The following is a 22084-nucleotide window of genomic DNA, read 5'->3' as shown; positions in this document are numbered from 1 at the left end:
TGTGCCCTTCTGCGCCTCCTTGTCCTGACCCACAGCCCTCTCTGCCTCAGTCTCTCGGGGTCGTTTCCCGCCCTCCCCTCGCCCTGTGTCCCGCTCTGCGCCCCGGCCTCCCCCTTTCTCTCTCCCCGCTGCCTTTTCCCTCTGCCCCTCTCCCCTCTGTCCCCCTGCCCCGCTCCCTCTGCCACGTCTCTGTCCCTGCGCTCTCCTGGTGCCTTTACCGTCTCTCTGACCCCCTGTCCCGCTCCCTCGCCCGGAGCCCCGCTGCCCCCTTGCCCTCCATCTGTTTCTCGCTCCGTCCCTCTGTCCCTCTGCCGGCTCCTTACCAGGATTTTTCCTTCCTCCACTCCCTGCCCAGCTGCGCCCTGTTCTCCTGCTCCCTCTGTGTGTCTGCCTGCTGCTGTCTCCCCCCTGCCCCCTCCCCGCCCAGCGGGTGTCCCGGAGCAGGGCCTGGGCAGCCCCGGGGAGGCGGCCGTGGGGCCTGCGGGGGGGCGGCGGGCTCGGGCTGGGGGGGCGGTGCCCGCGCAGGGTCGGGCGGCGGGAAGGCGCGCCCCGGGGCATGCTGGGAGCTGGAGCCCTGGGGCAGGGGCTGCCGGGCGGCCATGTTGCCCCGGCCCCAGCCCGTGGCCCGAGGCCTGTCCCGCAGCCCCAGGCCGCCCCCGGGCCTGTCCTGGCAGCAGCCAGCTGGGCCTGTGCCCCGCTCCGGCCTCCCTGAGCTGTGCCTCGGGGCGGCCTCCTGGGGTGCGAGCTGTGAGGCACCCGTGGGTTCCCTGAGGTGGAAGGCAGTCGGATGAGCGGGGCTGCAGCAGAGGGAGGGAGGGACAGACCGACAGACAGAGACAGAAGTGCCTGAGCTGTGCCATGTGCCTGGCAGTGCAGAGAGCAGGAACTGCGGTGAGTCCTGGGCCCCTGGGGTCATGTCACCCCTCCCCCGCATCCCAGTCCCTCCCTGACACCCCGTCCCCTTTCCCTCTGTGTATTCTGTGGGGGGATACATAGGCACCTATAGAGATGTATGTATTTATAGGTATGTCTGTTATATTGTACATAGACATATATGTAATACAAATTATATAAAAATATTTTCCTCTTTCTAAATATCAAAATATTTATTTCCAAATTAATCAACCTAGTATTTACCAAGATAAAATAATATTATCTTATAGAACAAAATATGTATGTAAGCCATCCCGATCCCAGCTCAGGCACCCGTGGGGTGGGCAGGGGCTGCATTAACCGCCCTGCCCTCCCTCCTGCTGAGCAAATGATGGCAGGCAGAGAGAGGTGCTGCAAAGGCAACACCCAACTCTTTTAATGAATTCAGCAAGATATGGGGATCTGGGGGAAGGCTGGGGCTGGAGCAGGTGGGTGCAGGTTTCTGCCTCCGGATCTCCTCTGCGCATGGGTGCTATGGGGGCCGGTGCTGGGCCGGTGGGTTATGGGTAGCTGTGCTCGTCGGCCATCTGCATGTCGATCTCCCTCGGCACAAAAACCTGCAGGTGGCCCAGTGACACCTGCAGGGCCGCCCACTCCTGCTGCTCCTGGGCCGGCGTCTTCACGCGCTCCTGCTGGGGCCGCTGCTCGGGTGTGATGGGCACCGGCTGCTCCTGCTCCTCCAGCAGGGTGGGTGCAGCCATGAGCCCCCCAAGGGCCCGAGGGATAGCAGGGAATCGACGGGAGGGTGCATCAGCCTGTCGTGGGGTAGCATGTCACGGGGATCCATGCTCTGTGCCTTCTTGATCAGCAGCAGTCGGAGTGGGCAGGAGGGCAGCGGGTGCAGGGCACTTTGTCCCCCAGCATCCCCAGAGCTGCTGCGTCACTCAAGCACCAAGGTGGGCACATTGGTGTCCTCAGATGCCCTGCGCTTGCTGCTGCCCACTTGTTGCCTGCTGCTGCCTGCCTGCTGCCCGTGTGGCGGGGGGCCGGGTGGAGCAGGGATGTGCAGCACGTAGGAGCCCGTGGGATATGGGCACTCCTGCTGGACTATGCCCTCATCGCAGCCCCATCAGGTGGTGGGGCACCAGCGTCCCTGTCAGCGCCTGCTGTCCGCATCCATAGGCAGGGGGACAGGGAGCAGCCATGGTGGGGAGCTGCACCCCGTGAGGGAGCTGCAACACAGGGGGAAGCAGCACCCCACTGTGGAGCTGCACCAGCTGCGCCTGGCCCGATGGGCCCTGGCACCCCCTCCCAGACGGTGGGCTGTCCCAGCTGGTGGGTGATGGTGTGGAGCTGGGCAGGCTCACTGGACACTGCCAGCGCTGGGCAGCGTCAACCAGATGTACCTCTGTCTGCCTCAATTTCATGCCCTCCAGAGGAACTGGTGCAATAGTTAGGGCATGAGATTTTCCAAGCAGTCCATCCTTTTCAGTTGACTGTCAGGGTCACACAATGCTTTTCATTATTTAAGTCGTAAGTCGAGTTCGTAAGGTACTGCAACACTGTAAAAACACATCTGTCCTTAAAAAGCAACACAAGAGAGTGAATCCAACAGCCCAGATCCTTTTAGTTCACAGTCCTCTGCCTAAGCGTGGGAGCCAAGAGGTTAGCCACTCCGATTACATTGCCTTCTTCAATGTAATAAATTTTAAATGAGTCTTTATCTAGTTTCTAGCAGTTTAATTTCTTCTGCTCTTGATATACATAAAAACCCTATAAAACATAAAAATCCAGCAGCTGTTATTCAATAATGTACATACAGCGCACAGTATCCTGTGCTGCTAAAAGTTGGTCTAGGCGTGATTGATCCTGTATTACCACTTGTGATAATAATTTGAATTCCTCTGTAGGTCTGTGGCGTGTGGAGGTTCCCTGCGCTTCACGCTGAGGCCCCTCTCAGTTTGTGGCAGACTCCAGAATTGTGGGCACGGCTACAGGTGTGCTCACTGAGATGGGCCGGAGTTTGCTGGCGGATTGCAGCTCGCTTAGGGAACTGCAGAATGGCAGGGGCTTCAGTCACCTGCAGGAGCTCTGCATATGCAGCTTTGCCCTGGCACATCCTGAGCACAGAATTCCCGTGGCCACCGCAGGAACATCAGGCATGCTGAGCTCACAGCCGTGCCACGCCCTTTGGTCCAAAAGCTTCTGTTTCTTCGCACAGGCGTTAGGCAGGACTGGGGTCCCTCTGGTTGTACGTAATGGCCTCCCTGCTGGCAGCTGGGAGCGTCAGTATGTGTGGCATCTCCTTCAGCGGCCAGTCGTGCCTTCAGCTAGGAGGCTGTGGCTGTGCCACAAACAATTGCCTATGTATATGTATATACACGCATGTAGCTTAGCTCGTGGCAGGAGCTAAGGAGGCAGGACACGCGGGTGGTGCCGAGTGTCCCAGGAGGCACAGCATCTCCTGCTGACTCGCTGTGAATGGCCCCTGCCCCCCTCCTCTGGCATCATCCGGGGAGAGTGGTGGCACCTGGGCACAGCGCCTCGGCACAGCCGAGAATGCGGTCGTGCAGCTGCGGGAGGCTTGCTTGCTGCTCCGCCACGGTCTCTCTGATGGCCTCCCCTCTGCCGTCTGGCAGCTGTGGGGCCGCCTGCGCGTATGCCCCGGCCTCCCTTTCCGCTGGGAAACCCTGGCTGCCGTCAGGGGTGAGGGGCCTGGCTTCACGTGCCGGAGCTCTCACCCAGCCCAGGGAACGTGGCAGCTCAGGAGCTGCTGGCTCTGCCAGAGGCAGGCTGCTGTCCGTCGCAGGCGCTGTGCGGATGGAGGGAAGGGAGAGCTGGAGGGCTCCCGTGTCCGAGGTGGGACACCTCGGGGCTTGAGGAGGGAGTAAGGGAGCAAGAAAGGAGCCAGCCTACTGGGAAGATGGCGACAGGCTGCGTAGCTGCAGGGGAAAGGACCAGTGCTAGCAACGAGCTGTGCGTGCGGAGGCAGCTGGTCCTGGGGAAGGGGGGAAGCAGCTGCAAATTCAGCAACAGGTCGCTGAAGCGCCTCCCTTCGGCACTGTCCTCAGAGAAGTGGGGTGGCGCTGGCTGCCTGGGAGGCAGCGTGTGTCACTGTGGCTCAGCAGGCGATGACATAGGGAGGATGTCACTGTCAGGCGATTGTGACCACCGCTGTGGGTGCAGAGGGTCAGTCGTCCCGCGCAGAGGCTCCAGGCTCAGTGTGCAACTCGCACTGAGCGGCGAGGTCCTCATCCTCCTGAGGTACCCCGTGTGCCACAGGGTGCTGATGATGGCTTCTGCCTGGGAGAGGAAATACCACCACTCAGACCTGGAGAAAGCAGCAGCTTTCCTCCCCGGTCTCCTTGCTGAGGACTCCCTTCAGAGCAACTGTTACTCTCAGCCTATCGACGGAGTGCTGCTCTTTGCGGATATATCAGGTGGGGCGAGCAGGGAGGAGCAACCACGGCCGCGAGCCCTTTTGGGACACAGCAGGCCCTTTGGAGCCCTGCCCTGCCCCTCATACAGAGGGGCCATCTTGTCACTGCTGCACTCTTCTGCTGAGATGCCCAAAGAGAGCGGGATGCCTTATCTTGGGTGGTCAACCACTGCTGCCAGCAGCACTGAGCTGGGGCATGGGAAGGTGTGACCTACAGGCTCTCAGGCCGGGCAGCGTGGAACTGGCTGGCAGGTCCTTTGGCCCACAAGGGTGTTTCCTGATTTCTGGGTGTTCCTGTTGCAGCTTTCACTACGTTGACAGAGAAATTCATACAGAGGAGCGGCACGGAGAGGGGCACTGATGAGCTGGTGCAAACCCTCAACTGCTACCTGTGTGACATTTTGGAGGGTAAGAGCCATGCTGCAGGACTGCCTGGCATCGGGTCATGAGGCCGCTGCCGGAGGGTGGAGGCAGGCAGGCTGGGCAGCCTGGTCCTGCCTCCTTGGAAGGCGCGGGGCTGTCTGTGGCCCAGAGGATCAGTGAGAGCAGCCAGGGTCTTGTGGAGGGTCAGGACCAGCTCAGGTCCTCTGTGCTCCCCGCTGTGGCCGAGGAGGCACCTGCTTTCTCAGCAGCCCCCTCTGCGCCTGTGGCGTGAACGCCTGGCTCAGTGACGTGTTAGGGCCCAGAGCAGGCTGAGGGCATCCAGCAAGTGCCAGCGTGCGAGCGACTGGAGGATGCTGGCACTGGCGTCCGCGTTTGTGCGCGTGTCCGTGTGCGCGCACGAGTGTGTGGGGGTGTGTGAGAGACCCTCACAAGCCCCTTTCCGCAGGGGACATCTTGACCCTTCTGAGCTGACTGTGAGCACATTGCGGCCACCCCTTTGGCAGCACTTGTAGAGTAAAAGCAAGAGTGTGGTCAAAGATGCTGAAGGCTCTGGAGCATCTCTCCTACAAGGAAGGGCTGAGAGAGCTGGGACAGTTTAGCCTAGAGAAGAGAAGGCTCGGGGGGGATCTTGGGAATGTGTCTAAAACCTGAGGGAGGGTGCAAAGAGGACAGAGCCAGGCTCTTTCCAGTGGTGCCCAGTGTCAGGACCAGAGGGCACGCCACGGGCACGCCCTGAAACACAGGAGGTTTCCCTCTGTACATCAGGAAACACTTTTTGACTGTGAGGATGAGTGGGCGCTGGCACAGGTTGCCCAGGGAGGCTGTGGAGTCTCCCTGCTCAGAGCTATTCAGAAGCGATCTAGCCGCTGTCCTGGGCAGCTGGCTCTGTGCAGCCCTGCTTGAGCAGCGGGGTTGGACCAGGTGGACCGCAGAGGCTCCTTCTGGCCTCCAGCCTTCCCAGCTTTGGAGGCGTCCCGAGGCCCTGCCTCCCTGCGTGCTGCGCGGGTACCAGGGCTGTGGCCACTGTGAGGCGGGGAGGCAGGCCGGAGTGGTGCTTTCCTGAGCTGTGCCCCACGGGGCGCCCGCGCCCAGGTGCTCCTGTCCCGGCAGAGGGGCTTGCTCTGTGCCTTCTGCAAGAAGGTGGCCACATGACTCCTCCTTTCCTTCCCTCTGTCCACAGAGGTGCTGACTTTTGGCGGAGACATCTTGAAGTTTGCCGGTATGTACTTTGGACAACGATGCCCACGTGTACGGGTCTGCAGCATTTAGCTGTTGTGGCGGCCGTTTGCCGTGCTCTCCTTCGCAAGAGGCTCTGTGCAGCACCTTGAGCCAGCTTTCTGGCCATGCACGCACGCCCCCCGCAGTGCCCTTTCTCCAGGCTCCTCTTTCTTTCCCCCCGGGGCTGCCTTGGCTTTGGCCAAGGGCTGTGGCTCCCCTCACTCGGTCCCCTCTTGCGGGGCCCTGTGCTGCGGGCGGGGGCAAGGAAGCACGCACATATAAAGCACATATGTAAAGCTATAAAGCAGAGCCAAAGGTGTGTGTCGGGGTGCTGGTGAGGGGCAGGGAGGCCCTGGTGATGGCAGAGCTTGGGCTGCCGGGCTGCGAGGGGAGGAGGAGTCCCTGACGTGCTGCAGCTGCAGAGGAGCGCTCGGGGCAGGGGGTGCTGCTGCTGCCGTCTGGCTGCTGCTGTGGCTGGCCCGGGAGAGGAGAGGTGTCCCGGTGCCCAGGGTGTGGTCCTCCCGGGCAACGCCCTGCCACGAGCCCATCTTCCTCAGCACGTCGGCCCGCTTATGCCACCGAGTGGAGTGTGGGGAGAGGCAGGTCTCGGCAGAGCCTTCACTTCCCCTCGCTTTCCCCAGGGGATGCTGTGCTGGTGCTGTGGAGAACATTGCACCGGGAGCTGGCTAAGACCATCAGCCTGGTGCTGCAATGTAGCCGGCAGATCCAGAAGAAGTATGGGAGTCGTGACACGCCCGTGGGTCAGAAGGTCCGACTGAAGATAGGTACGGGCGCTGTGCCAGGCGCAGATGCGTGGCACTCTCACGCGCCACAGGGTGCTTCTCCCGGGCAGGGAATGCGGGGATCCCTGCTGGGGCCAGTGCCAAAGGAAAGCATCTCCTGTGAGCATTCAAGGGGCCAGCGGTAGTCGGAGCAGGGACGGGAGACCAGGACTGCTGGTCTTGCATGCGTTTCCAGACGCAGAGGAAGCTTAAGCCTAAGGCAGAGCGGGTGTCAGATCAAGTATTAGGGTCTTTGCATGTCTGCTTTAGCGCGGGTGTCTGCGGGAGGTAGTTACCCTTTCCTTTTTTCAGGCGGGGGCAGCTTTGCATCCTTTCCCCTGCTGGATTCTCCCCTGCCTTTCACAAAGAGCAAAAGGGAACTGCTTTGCTCACGGCTGGGAGAAGGGCTTTTGCAGGCTGTTAGGTTTTCTCCAGCAGACAGCTACAGCCTACCTGCGTGTAAACGCAGCAGGTGGTGATCAAGCCCGCTGGTTTGCTGGGCTTCTGGGGCAGGCAGGCAGCTGGGTAAGATGCCCGGCACTCTCAACGCCTTGCCAATGCCAAATTTGTTTGTCTATTTCTGGACACCTGTTTCATGGAGCCGTGTCAGTATCCCCCGAGGAGGACGGAGGATGTCCTCCCCCTCCATAATGGCCGCCTCCCCGCTGGGCTTCAGATTAGGTTCTGAACAGCTGAGATGCTGGGGAGCGCAGAGCTCAAAATGTTCTCCGTGTCAGTTTGCTTCTCCCGCTCTCTCTCCCCAGGGATCTCTGCAGCGCCCATGAGCCTTGTGGTTTTTGGAGACAGGGATTGGCGGTACTTCTGTATCTGTGGCCAGGCCCTGCATGAAGTTTGTGAGGCCCATGAGCTTGCAGACCCAGGTGATGTTGTCCTCTCGGCCACCTCCTGGGAGCTCTGTGAGCAGCACCGGCTCAGGACCAAGCATCTTGCAGGCAAAAGAGCTGTGAAGGTAGGTGGATGGGACGGCGTCTCGAGCCATTGTGAGGACCTGGGCCTGGACATGAAGGAGGGAGGTGTCAGAAGGCTGAGGCGCCGAGCGTGGGGAGAATTGTAGCAGTGAACATGGGCAGGCAGCTGAAGGTGTTGTCCCTCCATCTCAGGGGTAACTGTGTGCTGGGCTTGCTTGGTTTGAGGGGTCGGGAGGCACTGGCAGGCTTTTGGCCCCACCAGCAATGTCCTGTGTGGGTCACGGAGCTGTTGCTGACAGCTGGGGGATGCTTGCGTGATGCCTGCCCGGCTCCGGTGCTTCTGAGGAAGCACTGCTGTCCCATCCAGCCAGGTGGGCTTGTTCTCCCCTTTTCTGGGCAGTGACGGTGAGGGCAGGCTCTGTCCCCTGGAGTCCTGGGGCGGCCAGTGGCAGTTCTCTGATTCTGTGTGTCTTCAGGTTACGGGCATGGATCAGATGTCTCGGTCAGAACGCCAAGAAGCGTTGCGCAAGCTTGTACGACACCCATTGAGCCACCGCTTGGAAGGGGAAGGTGCGTGCCAACTTCACCTTGTTCTGTGATTGCCTGCAAAGGTGGGGCCTGGCTGCTTCAGGGGCCAGAGGGGAACCACCCCAGCCCTCTTCCCCCTTTCAGTTAGCGCCCCTGCTTTTGTCCCTCCTGTGCATCAGCTGGGGCAGTCACTGCTGCCGCTGCCGCCTCCTCCTTCCAGGGGACAGCTCTGCCCTGAGTGTCAGCAGGTGGCAACATGAGCAAAGGCAGAAGACTCTTTCTCCCCCGTTTCCAGTGCCAGCCCCTGCTTTCCAACACCTCCTAGTGCCATCCTTCGAGCGACCACCTGCGTTTTCTCTCCTCAGGGGCCATGAGGCCTACTCGTGTCTTGTCCAACCGTCCTAAATTGGTGGAGATGTTTCGGAAGTACATACCAGAAGCTGCTCTCAGGAAGGTACGTCCAGGCCACCACTGCTGGGGCTGCATTTTTGGCGGGCAGAAAAGAGGTGCATTGCACAGATGGAGTTCTCAGGAGAAGAGAAAACCAAAGAAAATGCACCCTGAGACAAGAACATGGGCAAACTGAGCCAAGGGGCACCCAGGCTGCACCAGTGCGTGCCTTGTCCTCCTTTGTGTGCCTTGTCCTCCTTTGTCATTTGTGTTATGGTTCGGTACCTGCCTGCCGCAGGCTGGTGAAGCCTGCCCGCCATGTGCACGGAGAGGAGGATTTCCCCCCTTCCTCCAGTAGTACCTGCAGGCTATTGCCGGTACGCCTGCTCTCCCTCGGCATCTGGTGTGGGCAGTAAGCCCGTGGGAGAGCAGGCTGGTGAAGCCCGTGTGCTCTTGTCTTCCAGCTTGACGACAGACTGCCGCTGGACCTCTTCTCTGAGCTACGGCCAGTCACCAGCCTCTTTGTCCACCTGCAGTTGTCTGCAGATATCATCAGCACAGCAGAAGTCTTTGAGTTCCTCCACAGTGCCAGCAGGATGTTGCTAGAAATCCTCTCTCCTCACAAGGGCGAAGTCAACAAAGTCCTCCTGTGCGATAAAGTGAGTGTGTGCGTGAGCAATCGCCTCCCCGCAGCCCGAGAGGGTGGTCGGTGAGCAAGAGGGGGTGATTCCCTCTGAGGCATTGTAGCAAGATGTGCCGCTTCTGTCCTTGGCAGGGCTGCACGTTCCTCTGTGTGTTTGGACTCATTGGAGAAAAGCTGCCCTACAAGAGCCTGCACGCCTTGCAGAGCGCTGTTCAGATCTTCAACTCCTTCTCGACGATGTTTGGGGGAAAAAAGTGAGCATGTGGCAGGGGGCGTGGGTGTGCCGGGTGCCTAGGACAGTGCAAAGGGGCTTACCCGAAAGAGACGTGCCTTCTAGCTTGCCCTCCCTCGTCCCTGGCAGGAAAGAAGCAGTGCCCTGAGAGGTGGCAGGCGAGCCATGGCTGAGGCCCATGGCAGCCAGGCAGAGCCCCTCCAAGCACACCGTGCTAGCCCTCGCACCGGAACGAGCCCTCACGAGGGCGAGAGGCTCTTCAGTGCCAGAGACAGGCCCTTCCGAGCAACTGGCCCATGAACAGGGCTGGGGCCCAACCACCTGATCTCAAGTTTCTGTCACCGCAGGTGGTGACGCTGTGGGCGCCTTCTTCCCTCCCTCTTTGCTCACGAGAGGGCCGTGGCCTTCTGCCGGTCGCATCTCAGGGAAAGAGGCCTCAGGGGAAGTGTCCAAAACTCTGCCCATGTCCCTTGTCCCTTGCAACGCACGTATATTGCGTCCCTGAGCTCTCCAGGCCCCCAAGGCCCGCGCTGGCAGGGCAGGATGGCAGGTGGCCCAGGCTAGGGCCGAGGGGAGGTGCGGGAGGGGATGAAGCTGGGCGGGCAGGACTGTGCGTGGGGCGCTGCTGAAGCTGCGCTGTTTCCCTGTGTGCCAGGGCAGTGTCCGTTGCCGTTACCAGCGGGATGGTGTTCTGCGGCATCACCGGCCACCCTCTGAGGAATGAATACACAGGTAGGAGGCGTGTGCCTGAGGCGCGGAAGGTTGGCCTGGGCCTGCTTAAGCACAGCAGTCTGGAAGAGGAAGGCGGGCTGGGAGAGGGCTTGCCCAGCAGCCACTCAGGAACGGCCCAGGCGGTGCTGGTCCTGGCCCGGGGTGGGAGAACGGGCTCCATGGCCGATTGTTCCCCTGGGTTCTGCTGACCCCGCTGTGGCGTTGGCCTGTGCCAGAGGGGAGGCAGCCCTTGGCGTGGCAGGGCGCCGCGGGGCTGGTGGCACAGGTACATCAACGCGTGCTCTCTCTCTGTCTCTCTCCCTGGCAGTCCTTGGCCAGAAGGTGAATTTGGCAGCCCGGATGATGGTGCGCTACCCTGGGCTGGTGTCCTGTGATGCAGCGACTTATGCCGCCTCTCGGCTGCCCCCTTACTACTTCAAGGAGCTGCCAGAGAGAAAAATGAAAGGCATTATCCGTCCTGGCACTATCTATCAATATGTGGGAGTCACCAAGGCGAGGTGAGTGTCCTCTGAGAGGGCTGGATGAAGGGACGGTGGCACCAAGGGTGCAGCCTTGGCGAGAAAGAGGAGTTGTGCAGCGAGAGACCAAGCTGGTCTGCCTTCCCAGTTGCTGAGATGGTCAGAAGCCCTGGCGTGGGAGGCTTTTTGCCCCTCTCCCGTGCTGCCTCCTGCTGCTGAGAGAGCGGGAGTGAAGCCACGGGGATTGGGAAGATTCTGCTGTCTGGGTAGATGCAAGGTGGCCTTGCAGGCTCTGCCCAAATGGCTTTCGACTGTGCTTTCCATGCTGTGCTTGCTCCACCATGTGCCCTGGTAATGACCCAAGGAGTTTTTTGTCCCAGCTGCTTCCGAGCAGGAAGCTTTGGGCCAGTCTGGTTCCCATGGGGAAAGGTGGACCATTGGGACACTCTTCCTCATGTCTTCCTGCTGAAATCTCAGCTCTTCCTCTGGGCCAGGATTTGCCCTTCTCTTTGGGTGACGGTTTGAATGTTAACATTGCCATCTCTTTGAACTACAGGAAGACTTGAGGCAAAGGTGCCAGGTACTTGGCATCCCAACCCGTTCAGGGACACAAGTCCTCCTTTCCAAGACACTTGTTTTTCTTGGCCAACGTGGTAAAGCTGTCTGCTAGGCAACAGCACACCCTGGCTTCTTTCACGTGTCTCCGAGTTCTCTGGGTTTGGCCCATGGTGATGAACTCTCGATACGTTCTCCCACCCTGCTGCGGTCGTTGGGCTTCTTTATGCTTGAAGCTGTCCTAGCGTGCAGCTTGAACTTTGGCTGGGGGAGCGTGCAGGGGGTGACACGCTGCTCAAAAGAAAAGCCGGTACCCGAGGAACACGTCCTGCCCCTCCACGCCAGGCTGCTTCTCTATGTCCCCTGGCTTCTCCCCACCTCATTGACTTGTGTTTTCTTTTCCCCTGCTTCTAGCATACTTGACATGAGTCTCACCAAGGAGAGGTCAGAGTACGCTCCCTTGCTGGGTAGGTGGAGAACGCCGTGCTCTTCTGAACGCCACTTTCTTCCCCTTGGTAGCGCTTAGTGCCACGCTGGGTAGGGAGAAGCTTTTGCCAGGGATGGTGCTGCCTGCAGCGACCCTAAGGCAGTGCTGCCTGGTTCGTCCCTATTTGTTTGATATCTCTGGGGTGGAAAGCAGGGTGAGGTGCCTGGTGCTCCCCGCCGTGCTCCAGACCTGGTAGGAAGGTTCCTTTCTACTATGGAGCTGCTCAAGCCCGGGGGCTAAGCTGATCCTTGTCTTTGGGTTCAGGAGAGAGGTTTCCTTCTGCCAGACTGACGGAGAGTGTTTGTGGGTTCTCGCCCTTGTACTCCTCAGAGTTCCTTTCCTGGCAGCATCTGGGTGTAGATACGGAAACATCAGGACGCTCGGGATGCCTTTAATCGCTTGGTGCCTTGATGGAAGGAGGCCTGGGTGTAGGCAGGCTGTCATGTTATATGTGGTGGTGGGGAGGGAAACTGCGGTGGAGGGTGGCAGCAAAAGGGACGTCTCTTTGCTTTTCAGCACCCCCAGCAGCTCGTTTCCTTGTGTGTCTTCACAGGTCGGGAGAAGGAGATTGACCTTTTTGTCAGCTGCTTGAAAGCCTATAAGGATTTTGGGCAAAGCCACATCCTGGCATTTGAGGGCACGATGGGCTCCGGAAAGAGCCACTTACTTGCTGAACTGGCCTCTTTAGGCCAGGCTGCTGGCCACAGGTACAGGTTTTTGACCTGTAGCTTTGGGACACTGCCCCTGCCCATCCCCTGACAACCGTGGAACACTCCAGCCCCTCTGCCAGTGCGTTTGGCTCTTGGACTGCAGAGGCCTGAAAAAGCCTCCTGGAGACACTCCCTAGGAGCTCCTGCGTGCCCTGCTCCCACCTCTGCCTCTTTGGGGAGTTGGAGGCGGCTTCTTGAGCCACAGCCTTTCCTCCTTCACCTCTGGGCCAGGCACGGGTAGTCGGGAAGAGCCCAGGCTCAGTGCTTTGCATCTGGCTCCAGACGCAACAGACAGCAGGGTGGCCAGCTCAGAAGCTCTGCTTGCCCTCTACCTGTTTCCCAGAAGGAGCACTGGGGCAGAAAAGCCTTCCTGTGCTCTGGGAGGCAGAGTGCTAAGGTCTGGAGCCCAAAGGCAAACTCACCACTTGCTCCATCCTTGCCTCTGAGCCCTGTGAGTTCCTGTGCAGGGGGGAAGTAGCGAGACCTGGGCTGGCGCTGCCGAGACACAGGGTCCGGACCTGGCTCTGCCAGTGGCTTGGCACCAGCTGCCCCTGTGTGCCCTTTCTCGTACGAGGAGTGAAAAGCGCGGGCTTCTCTGGGAAGCACTTTGAGATGGGTGGCTGAAGAGCCCCCTGCAAGGGCATCTCCACCCCTTTGGTCTTAGAAGGCTCGGGCTGTTGGGGATCTCAGTCCCTTTTGCTTTTGCACGGCAGGGTAGTTGCGATGGAACTGCTAGAGGTCAACGTGAGGCAGTCCTTCTCTGCCCTCCGTAAGCTGATGGCCAAAGCCCTGGGCCTCCAGGACTGTGAACTGCGCAGTGACAAGGAGCGCGTGTTGCAGGCAAAGCTCGAAGGGATAATCGAAGAGAGCAGCTATTGCCTCCTCAACGGCATTTTCTTTGTCGAGGTGAGAGCGAGAGGCCTGCCAGAGACCCTGGGCAGAGGGCCTCTGCTTTAGGCTCCAGGTGAAGTCCCCACTGTGGCTTCTTGGCCCTGTGCTGGGGAGAGGTAGGGTGCTGAGGCCAGCAGAGGTGGTTTGCTCTGCGGTCTTGCTTGGTGGGGAGGTGTGCCTAGCCCCGGAGTGACCTTTCTCCCTGACTCTGCTTTTCCTGGCCAGTTTCCCGTTTCGGACAAGGTTCGCAAGATGTGTGAACCTCAAAGGCTAATGGAATTGCACTCGACGTGGGCAAAAGTGCTAGAGAAGGTGAGCATTTCTCCTTCCGACCTCCTGGTCAGAGAAGGAAAACAACCCCGCCCTCCCATAAAGCAATGTTCCCTGGAGGAAGAACGACGTCTTCCGCATTCCCTTGCCCAAGCTCCCTCCTTCTGCGGAGCAAGCGACATTAGGCGTGACCTTAAAGTCTCAAAGGAATTACGAGCCAGTCAGCATCTGAGCAGGGAACGGGTTGGGGAGAGACTTCCGAGAATCCTCTCAAGAGACAGAGGGTAAATCTCCTCCCCTGGAAGGCACTTGAAAATGCACCGGATTCCCCTCAGAACAACCTGGCTTTTTTTCAGGTCATGGGAGGAGAATTTGGCATATTTGTCATCGACAATGCCCATTTCATCGACCCTGCCTCCTGGAGTATCATGTCACCCGTGCTCCAAAACGTCTCCAGCTTCATGGTCATGAGCTTAGCCCCGGGCTATGTGAGAACAGAGGCCTTCTGCAAAGCCGCAGGAGACAGCGCAATGTCCCAGAACATCACCTATTGTCATCTGGACAAGCTGAAATCTTCAGCTGTGGTGCAGAAAGTCTGCCAGGACCTCGGAGTGGTCAGCATCTCCAGGGATCTAGCGAGGTAAGTGGGAGGCAGGGGAGCTCTTCCTGAGGGCTTGAACCGATGCAGAGCATGGGAGGGCATCAACGCCCCAGGAAAGGCAGCGCAGGGCGGCTAGAAGCATCACTGGCTCCCGTGAGTACTGGGCCCACGGGGGTTGCATGTTATGCCTCGCCCTGGCAGGTGTGAGCTGAGAGCGGGCAACTCCCCAGACACAGAGCGTGGGAGGTGTCATCCCTTCGCTGTTGCGCAGGGAGGAAGGGAGGAAGAGTGCCGAGGCCAAGCGTGTCTGGGGTGCGAAACGGCCTTGGTCTAGGTGGCCGGGCTGTGGGGGAGATTCCCTGGGGCAGAGGTCCGTCCTGCTGCCAGGGAGGATCTAGGCTCCCGAGGAGAGGAAAGGCAGGGCTCGCTGCTCCGTGCTTTGGGCATTGTCCGCCTCTCTTTTGGCGTGGACTTCAGCCAAGGCTGGAGGTTCAGGGGGGCCCAAAAGGCCAAGCCAGCGCCCCTTTCGAAAGTGAGGTGTGGCTGTGACGGAGATGCTGGCTACTCTGTTATGCCCGAGGGAGTCGCGGCCCCCCTGAACGGTGTTCCACCTTACTTTCCTTGTGCTGCTCATTGCTGGGTCTGCCCCTGTCCAGGTTCCTGATCCAAAGAAGCTTGGGGATCCCGTATTACTGCGAGGAGCTGCTGCGCTGCCTTCGTCGCAACGACATGCTCTTGTTCCACACCCGGAGGCGGGGTGAAAAAGCAGAGGGCAGCTGGGAGAGCCTGATCGGTAAGCACCTTTGCTGCCGACTAGCGCGTTGCTGTGGCGCATTCTCTGCGGCACGGTCTTGCCCCGTCATTCCCCCGTGGATCTGGGCAGAGTCACATCTTGCAGCAGTGCAGAACTTGGCCTGGCAGAGGCGTGGGCTCCTGCGTGCCTTACCGTTGTGAGCCAAAGCAGGGGCTAGCGACTTCTGGTGGCTTGGAGGGGCCTAAATTCCTGGGGCAGGAGTTGGGTGCTAAAACGCGGGGGAAATCGTTCCGGAGCACATTTGATCCTGGTGTTTCTTAGGCATTCTAATGGGCCTGTAATTTACCTTGGCCATAGGGCAGCTCCCTTGAGAACAAATCCCAGCTTGAGGTGAGGGACAGGCCCAGGAATCTTGAATCCAAAACCATAAAATCCCCACAAGGGTGCCGGTCACAGAAGAAAAGGATGGTAATAGAAGTTTCCCAATTTCCCTGGCTGTGGAGACTGTTTGGGAAAGCTGGTGTGAAGGCAGAACATCTTTGGGAGGGCTCTACATTCACAGAATCATTATAGAACCAGTAAGGTTGAAAAACACCTCTAAGATCGTCAAGTCCAACTGTCAGCCCAACACCTCCTAAACCATGTCCCGAAAGACGCGCTTGCAGCGGAAACTGTCTTGCAGCAATGTCGAGCTCCAGCGCAGGGAGTGATGGCAGGGTCTGCACCATCAGACCGGACGTGAACCTGGAGAACACCGTGCTGCCCGTCACCTTGAAAGGTGAGGGTCCGAGCGCCGCTCTGGCGGCTCGCAGCTGTGCTGGGGCCCCTTCGCGGGGCATCAGCTAGAGGGAGGCTAGGCATCTGTGTGCTGCAGAGTCACCCTCTCAGCTTGGGAACTGTCGATGAGTGTCCCTCCTCTCTAGCCACCCCCATTTGTATGATCCTGGAAGAAATGTCACGCTAAAGCATTCCTGCTGTAAAGCGGTTTTGTCCAAAAAGAACAGGAAGAAATGGAAAAGAAAGGAGTAGTATCGTCTGGCCACGTTCAGACAATCGTTGTGTGGAGCTCCGAGTCCACCTCTGGGCTGGGGAAAGTTCTCTGTTCTCTGTGCGCACTGTAGGGCAAAAACCTACTCCAGACCTGGTAGGGCGCATCATGGGCTGCATGGACCTGCTGGGTCCTGCCCTCCTCACCCTTGGTGGGGGAGCGTGCGTTTGAGCGTCTCGCTTTTCCCCAGGCCTTGTGGCCGGTGGCTGCAGCAGGAGCGGAGCCATTTTGAAGACGCCTGCCCTGGGTTGCGATTGCCCAGCAGGTGCAGTCCCGAGGAGAGGAGGCCAACATCTACCCCGTTTCCTGTGTTGAAACTCTCCAGCCTGAGCATGGGGAAGAGGCGAGAGAGAGATGTGTTGCTTCTTTCTGGCAGAGATTGCGCTGTCTCAGCTGGACCAGCTAAAGCCGCTGAAGCAGACCGTTTTGAAGTATGCGGCTGTCATCGGGCCCGTGTTTACCACCCAGCTGCTCTTGCACGTCCTTCCGGCTGACATGAGGCACAAGGTGAATTGTGTGTTGACCATGCTGGTGAAGGACAACATCCTTAAGTGGCTGAAAAACACAGAGGTGCCAGAAGATGTCCAAGATCCTACCAAGAGGCCAGGCACCTCTGTGCAGGCGGAGAGCGGTAAGTGGTAGCAGTGAGGTGGACAAGGGAGCTCCCAGCTGTGTCCTGATGGGCTCCCCCGGGCATGGTGCGCTCCCCCCCTGCCCCCGCCCCCGGTGATGGCTGGGTGGAGCTCAGGCAGGCATGGCTGTTCTGGAGGGGTTGTGCAAAGATCTTACGAGCCGATCTCAAAGCACACGAGCTTTGTGGTGGAGGGGAGTTCCCACCAGCCGTCCCAAGTGCCTCTGCTCCGCGGCCTCCAGGCGCTGCTTATAGCGCAGGCATAGGAGGGCTTGTGGAACCCCTGACATCCTCTGCGGGCCGCCTGCAGCGTCCAGACCAAAGATGGCCTCCAGAGAGCCCCGGGCCCTTTGACAGGCTTTCACTCAGCTTTGATTCCCCTGTGGAGCAGGGCGGGAAGCTCAGGAGGCTGGGGACTGCCTTGCCAAGAGCAGGGAGAAAGCGCGGGCCAGGGCTCGCTTTGGCTGGCAGCAACATCCCCAGCTGCTGCCTGGAGCGCAGCTGAGCACTGTGTCCCCAGGGCCGTGCTAGCGTCAAGCAAGGCAAGCTGGGCCCTTCCACCCCGTGCTGCAAGGCTCGGTGTGCAGCAGTGCAGGTTTGCTGCCGAGGGTGCGCCCCAAGGCGTGACTTTGGTGTCCCGGCTGGGATGGCCCTGAGCCTTGGCCCCAGCTGGGGCTGATGCAAAGGCCCTTTGCCTTGCAGATGTGGAGACGCCCGCTCTGAGGATGACCGTGGTGCAGCAGTCTGGCGCTCTGGCCTTCCGTGTCGTGCTGCTGCAGGAGGCTGCCTACCAGCTGTGGCCCAAGAGACAGCGGGTCGCCTTGCACCGCACGTGTGCCGCCTTCCTGGAGCGGCACGCGCACAAATGCAAGAGCTGCGGCCAAGGAGAGTTTGTTGCCTTCCACCGCTTCGCCGTCACCAGCACCCAGGATGGAGGGAGGTGCCAGGGCTCTGCTGACCAGGGCGACTCACGCAGCTGGGAGACCTTGGTGCTTGCAGGAGAGCAGCTGAAGAGGGATAGGACCCACGCCACTGAGGGTATGCTGTGCGCCGTGCTCCACAGCCCGGGCCCTCCAGGAGCCCAGGGGTGTGTGCTGGGGATCGGGTGGGAGTAGATCTGCTAGGGACAAGCCCAGGAGGTGAGGATGACCACTGCAGGCTTTCCTCAGTGTGTTGGGACCCTTGCAAGGATCCTTGCAAGCCCCGCTGGGAGAGGGAGAGCAGCTCCTACCCCGGCGTACGCGAGGAGGTGTCTAACCCCCTGTGTTCTCGCCAGATGCTGAAGATGCACTGCGGCGGCAGCAGCAGGCTTTCATGGGGGAGGATTTTGGGTGAGCAGACCAGGTTTTGGTTATTTTTGAAGCCAGTGAGCACAGGGTCTCCACAGGAGGCAAAGGAAACTCGGGAATCTGGCTGCCGGTTGTGACTGTAGCTTAGGGAAGAGGCTGTCTGTGGGGTGGGAGCTGGGAGGAGATGGCCATGGAGATGAGAGAGTGCTTGAGGAAGCCCATGGGCTCAGGGCAATGGTCACACGTCACCGGAGCAGCCCTTGCTTTCCAGTTCCTACCGAGCAGCGCTGGCAAAATCTGCAGGGGAGGAGCACCTGCATGAGTCACGCCTGCCCGTGGCCTCACGCTCTGCTTTGAACAAAGGGCTTTTTCTGTCGTCTGTGTGGGGAGAAAGACCACTCTAAGTGATGCCTGTGTATTCTTTGCTCTCTTCTTCCCCTGGGAACCGTCCTCTGACTAGTGTGGCAGGGCGGCCTGTGGCAAAGAGCGAACAGACAACTGAGGTGCCCAGCAAGGCCGATGGGAAGGACAGCGGCGCATGCTCCTGTGAGTGCAAAGCCATCGTGGAATCGGTGCTGGTGCCTTTGGCTCGCCACTACATGGCAATGGGCGATGCTGCCAGAGCCTTCTACTACCTTCTGGAGTGTGCGGCTGCCTACCTGCATGTCTCCAACAGCGACATGGTGAGTTGCCCTGCTTGCCAGCACCCTCTGTGCACGGAGTCCTCTCAGTCGCCTGGCTCTGGGCAGGACAACTTCCCCGTTGCAACAGGGCATGCCTCTGTGGGGCCTCAGAAGGGAAACGCTGGGCTCAGACCCTGACTTCTTCCCCTGCTTTGCCTCTTCTGCGGCAAGAGGCACAGGGCACTGTGCCCTTAGGACGAGGGGCATTAGCAGGGAGGCGGTCTGAAGGATCAGTGGTGCCTGCGCTCTGAGCCAGTGTGACTGTGTTTGAGCGGGCATCACCGAGGGGGAGGAACAGGCCCTCTTAAGACAGACGCCAGAGGCAAGGGGGAAGGGCAAGGCTGGCTGTGGGCTCTGCACCCACGCTCACCTGCTGCTCTCTGTGTGCTTGCACAAAGGCCCTCGTGAAGCTGAATGAAGCGGAGGTCCTGAGGAACTCCGTAGACAAGAAAGCGAATGTGATAGCCCGCTTTGAAGAGGCCACCCTCTTCAGCCTCAAAGGGGAGGTAAAGAGACGGAGAGGTCCGGCGGGATCTCCGGGGGGACAGAGCTGGACGCCTTCCCCAGTTGCAGGGGATGTCCCTGGGGCATCTGCAGCCACTGTCAGATTCCTGCAGTCTCTTGGGCCACTGGTCCCCATCGGGACGTTTCCCTTTTCCCTTGCAGGTCTGCTATCGTATGGGACGCATGGAACTGGCAAAGAAAATGATCCTGGAGGCTTTGAGCCTGCTCAAAAGGAAGTTCCCCCGGACCACCGTTGGAGCCTTGGTCAAGTCTCAGGTGGAAAAGTTGCAGTGTGCCGCTTACGTTGCCAGAAGAGCAGCCTCCCTTCCGCAGGAGGCCCGGTAAGAAGCAGAAGTGAGAAGCCAGGGGAGGAAGAGCCATTTCCCACCTGGTCCCAAGCATCCAGGCCCAGAGCTGCTTGAGCCCAGTCTTGAGGCCACACCTAACCTGAGGCCGTAGTGCCAACACGCCCTCTCAAGCGGTCAGCTTCCCCCGGCGGCACATCTTTGTTTGCTGCCTTCTGCTCCAGCAGCCCTCCTTCCATCAGCCCCCTTTCCTCCGAGGAGGTGTAACCGGCTTGTCCACCGCCCTGCTTTCCCCCCGCCCTGGTCGCTTTAGCACTGTACAGCTAGAGCCTCTGGCCCATCACTTTCTCTTGTGTGGCAGGAGGAAGAGGCTAGCCTGGCTGCTGCAGCAGAGCTGCTGCCTTTCCTTACTGGAGCAGCTGTTCAGCCTGGAGGGCACTTCCAGCAGGCAGACGTTCTCCCGCCTGGCAGCGCGCATGAAGGCCAACACGGACAGGGCAGCGGACTCCTGTCGGGCAGCAGATGCCCACCGCAGGGGTGGAGATGAACTAATCTAATTAAATACCTCTTTTATCATGACCTTTGCTGTCGGGCCTTTCTTTCCTAGGCACTGGGGAAAAATGTGGGGACATAGCACGCAGGTAGGTCATATGTCCCCTCCGCCGTCCCTTCCAGCTGGCAGCACTCCTTCTAGTGGCAGAATTCCTTTGGCTTGTCCCCTCCGGCTGCCTGCCAATGGCTTTGGCGTGAGAAGGGTTTGCATCTGGAGGTTCCCTGCGCTTCACGCTGAGGCCCCTCTCGGTTTGTGGCAGACTTCAGAATTGTGGGCACGGCTACAGGTGTGCTCACTGAGATGGGCCGGAGTTTGCTGGCGGATTGCAGCTCGCTTAGGGAACTGCAGAATGGCAGGGGCTTCAGTCACCTGCAGGAGCTCTGCATATGCAGCTTTGCCCTGGCACATCCTGAGCACAGAATTCCCGTGGCCACCACGGGAACGAGGACTCTTCATAACCTTTACCACACAACAACCAAATTTCCCCACCAAAGGTTCTTCATGTTCTTCACGTTCAAAAGTGAACCACTTCTTTGTGGTGTAGAAAAACTCCCTCAGGCAACGGAGAGTTACAACTACATTCGATTGCAAATCACTTTGGTAGACACAGATTCAAGGTGTGACGTGATCCTTCTGAACCTTTACTTTCCCTGTTCCCAGCTTACTTAGATTTAAGAAATAAGACTTACAAAACGATGTCATTTTTTCACAAACATAAGTAACTCACAGGCTATACGCTTACGTCAGCACACAGCTTGCCTTTCCACCTCAAACTCTGAGATTTATCAGGTTGATCGGCAAACTAACACAGTGGAGCACCAACCCAACTCGTCTCTTTAGGCATCACCACCACACAAACGCTCGCTGCCAGTAATCCCACTGCAGCACTACAGACAAGCAAATCCCCACCTGGATTCTAGCAAGTCAAACCAAATCACGTTCTGGAAAGCTGAGTAATAAGGAAGTATTTATTTGTTGCATATTCTAAGGTGATAAAAATAGAGTGAATCTTGACGTTCCATTAAGTTAAGGTGACTCTTGTCTACGCTCAGATAAGGAGCCGAGGGGACAGGACTTTGTTTGAGTTTTGGGTTAGAGACGACAGGAAAAATTAGTGACATTGCACAGTGTATCCCATCTGCACAGGCACCATATTCAATTAGCAGAGATTGAAGGACTTCAGGCTGAAAGTCAATCTGTTAACCACCTCCCAGACCACTCAGTGAAGGCTGTTTTTTCCTACCCAAAGTCCAGAGAAAAGTGTGTTCTGCTCTAAAGTCACCGGCTTGCTAGTCCGAGACCGACGCCAGACTCTGCCTCCTCCCAGCGCTGCTCCACGCCAGCACAGCTCTGTCCTGCCGGCACTGGTGGCGGTTGGCTCCAATGGTCCGACCCCAACGGAAACTGGGCGGGGAGTCTCTCCAGTATGGCTCTGTGAGTCTTGCACTGGGGAGCCCAGAGCTGGACACAGCACAGGGGAAGGGTCACCTCCCTCCATCTCCTGCTGATGCCTTGCCTACTGCAGCCCAGGACTCAGTTAGCCGCCTGTGCCCCAGGAGCACTTTGCCGGCTCCAAACTGGTCAGCTGGGGGTCCACCATGTCCCCAGGAGTCTGCACAGCTGCTTTCCAGCTGGGTGTCCCCCAGCGTGTACTGGTGCAAGGGCTTGTTCCTTCCCAGGTGCGGGACTTTGCCCTTCCCCGGGGTGAGCTGCATGAGGGTCCTGTCAGCCCCTTTCTCCAGCCTCTCAGGGCCCCTCTGGTCGGCAGCACGACCCGCCGGCGCATGGGCCTCTCCTCCCACTTCTGTGCCACCTGCAAGCTGTCCGAGGGTACACTCTGCCCCATCAGCCAGATCACTGCATGTGAGCAGGGCTCACATAGTGCAGCGCAGGGCTTGCAGACGTGCACTTCGATATGGCATAACTTCTCACAGCAGGTTCAGAAATTTATTCAGTCTATTTTTTTGTTCTATATACAGCGCTTCCCCTTTTGCTTCCTGCAGGCTACTAAAAGCTGTTCAAACTGTCCCATTTTTCATTTGAACGTCACATCTCTTCACAGCGCTGGTGTTATGTGTCACACCGGGTCAGGTTGTACTCTCACATAGATGGTTAGACAGGGGGTAGCCTAGATTTAAAACCACCCTCCTGGGCACTGTCTCGCACACACTGGGGACCCCGGCAGGCTCTCTGGG

The 22084-nt window shown here is 59.0% G+C and overlaps 1 protein-coding gene across 1 annotated transcript; it reads left to right on the top strand.

The window, feature by feature from the left end:
* The first annotated feature begins 3796 nt into the window (after positions 1 to 3796).
* Positions 3797 to 19914, top strand: LOC142051071 (adenylate cyclase type 10-like). The gene is made up of 25 exons (XM_075080266.1): positions 3797 to 3948; positions 4156 to 4313; positions 4616 to 4720; positions 5877 to 5915; positions 6556 to 6699; positions 7461 to 7666; positions 8102 to 8195; positions 8519 to 8607; positions 9008 to 9202; positions 9319 to 9440; positions 10074 to 10150; positions 10458 to 10647; positions 11578 to 11630; positions 12204 to 12357; positions 13074 to 13266; positions 13477 to 13563; positions 13878 to 14161; positions 14779 to 14915; positions 15559 to 15654; positions 16301 to 16555; positions 17258 to 17593; positions 18313 to 18527; positions 18926 to 19033; positions 19194 to 19372; positions 19698 to 19914. The coding sequence occupies exons 1-25, from the start codon at positions 3797 to 3799 to the stop codon at positions 19891 to 19893; spliced, it is 3864 nt and encodes a 1287-aa protein (XP_074936367.1). The 3' UTR covers positions 19894 to 19914.
* Positions 19915 to 22084: the final 2170 nt, after the last annotated feature.

This window comes from Phalacrocorax aristotelis, unplaced genomic scaffold, assembly GCF_949628215.1.
Source record: "Phalacrocorax aristotelis unplaced genomic scaffold, bGulAri2.1 scaffold_168, whole genome shotgun sequence".
NCBI lineage: Eukaryota > Metazoa > Chordata > Aves > Suliformes > Phalacrocoracidae > Phalacrocorax > Phalacrocorax aristotelis.
The sequence above is the reverse complement of the archived record's forward strand: the minus strand, read 5'-3'. Positions and strand labels throughout refer to the sequence as shown.

Coding starts and splice junctions, on each gene's coding strand:
- LOC142051071 (XM_075080266.1), top strand. CDS start 3,797: ATGGCGACAGGCTGCGTAGCTGCAGGGGAAAGGACCAGTGCTAGCAAC. Junction 8,608..9,007: donor CAGAAGCTGCTCTCAGGAAG/GTACGTCCAGGC, acceptor CTTGTCTTCCAG/CTTGACGACAGACTGCCGCT. Junction 15,655..16,300: donor GCTGCCCGTCACCTTGAAAG/GTGAGGGTCCGA, acceptor TCTTTCTGGCAG/AGATTGCGCTGTCTCAGCTG.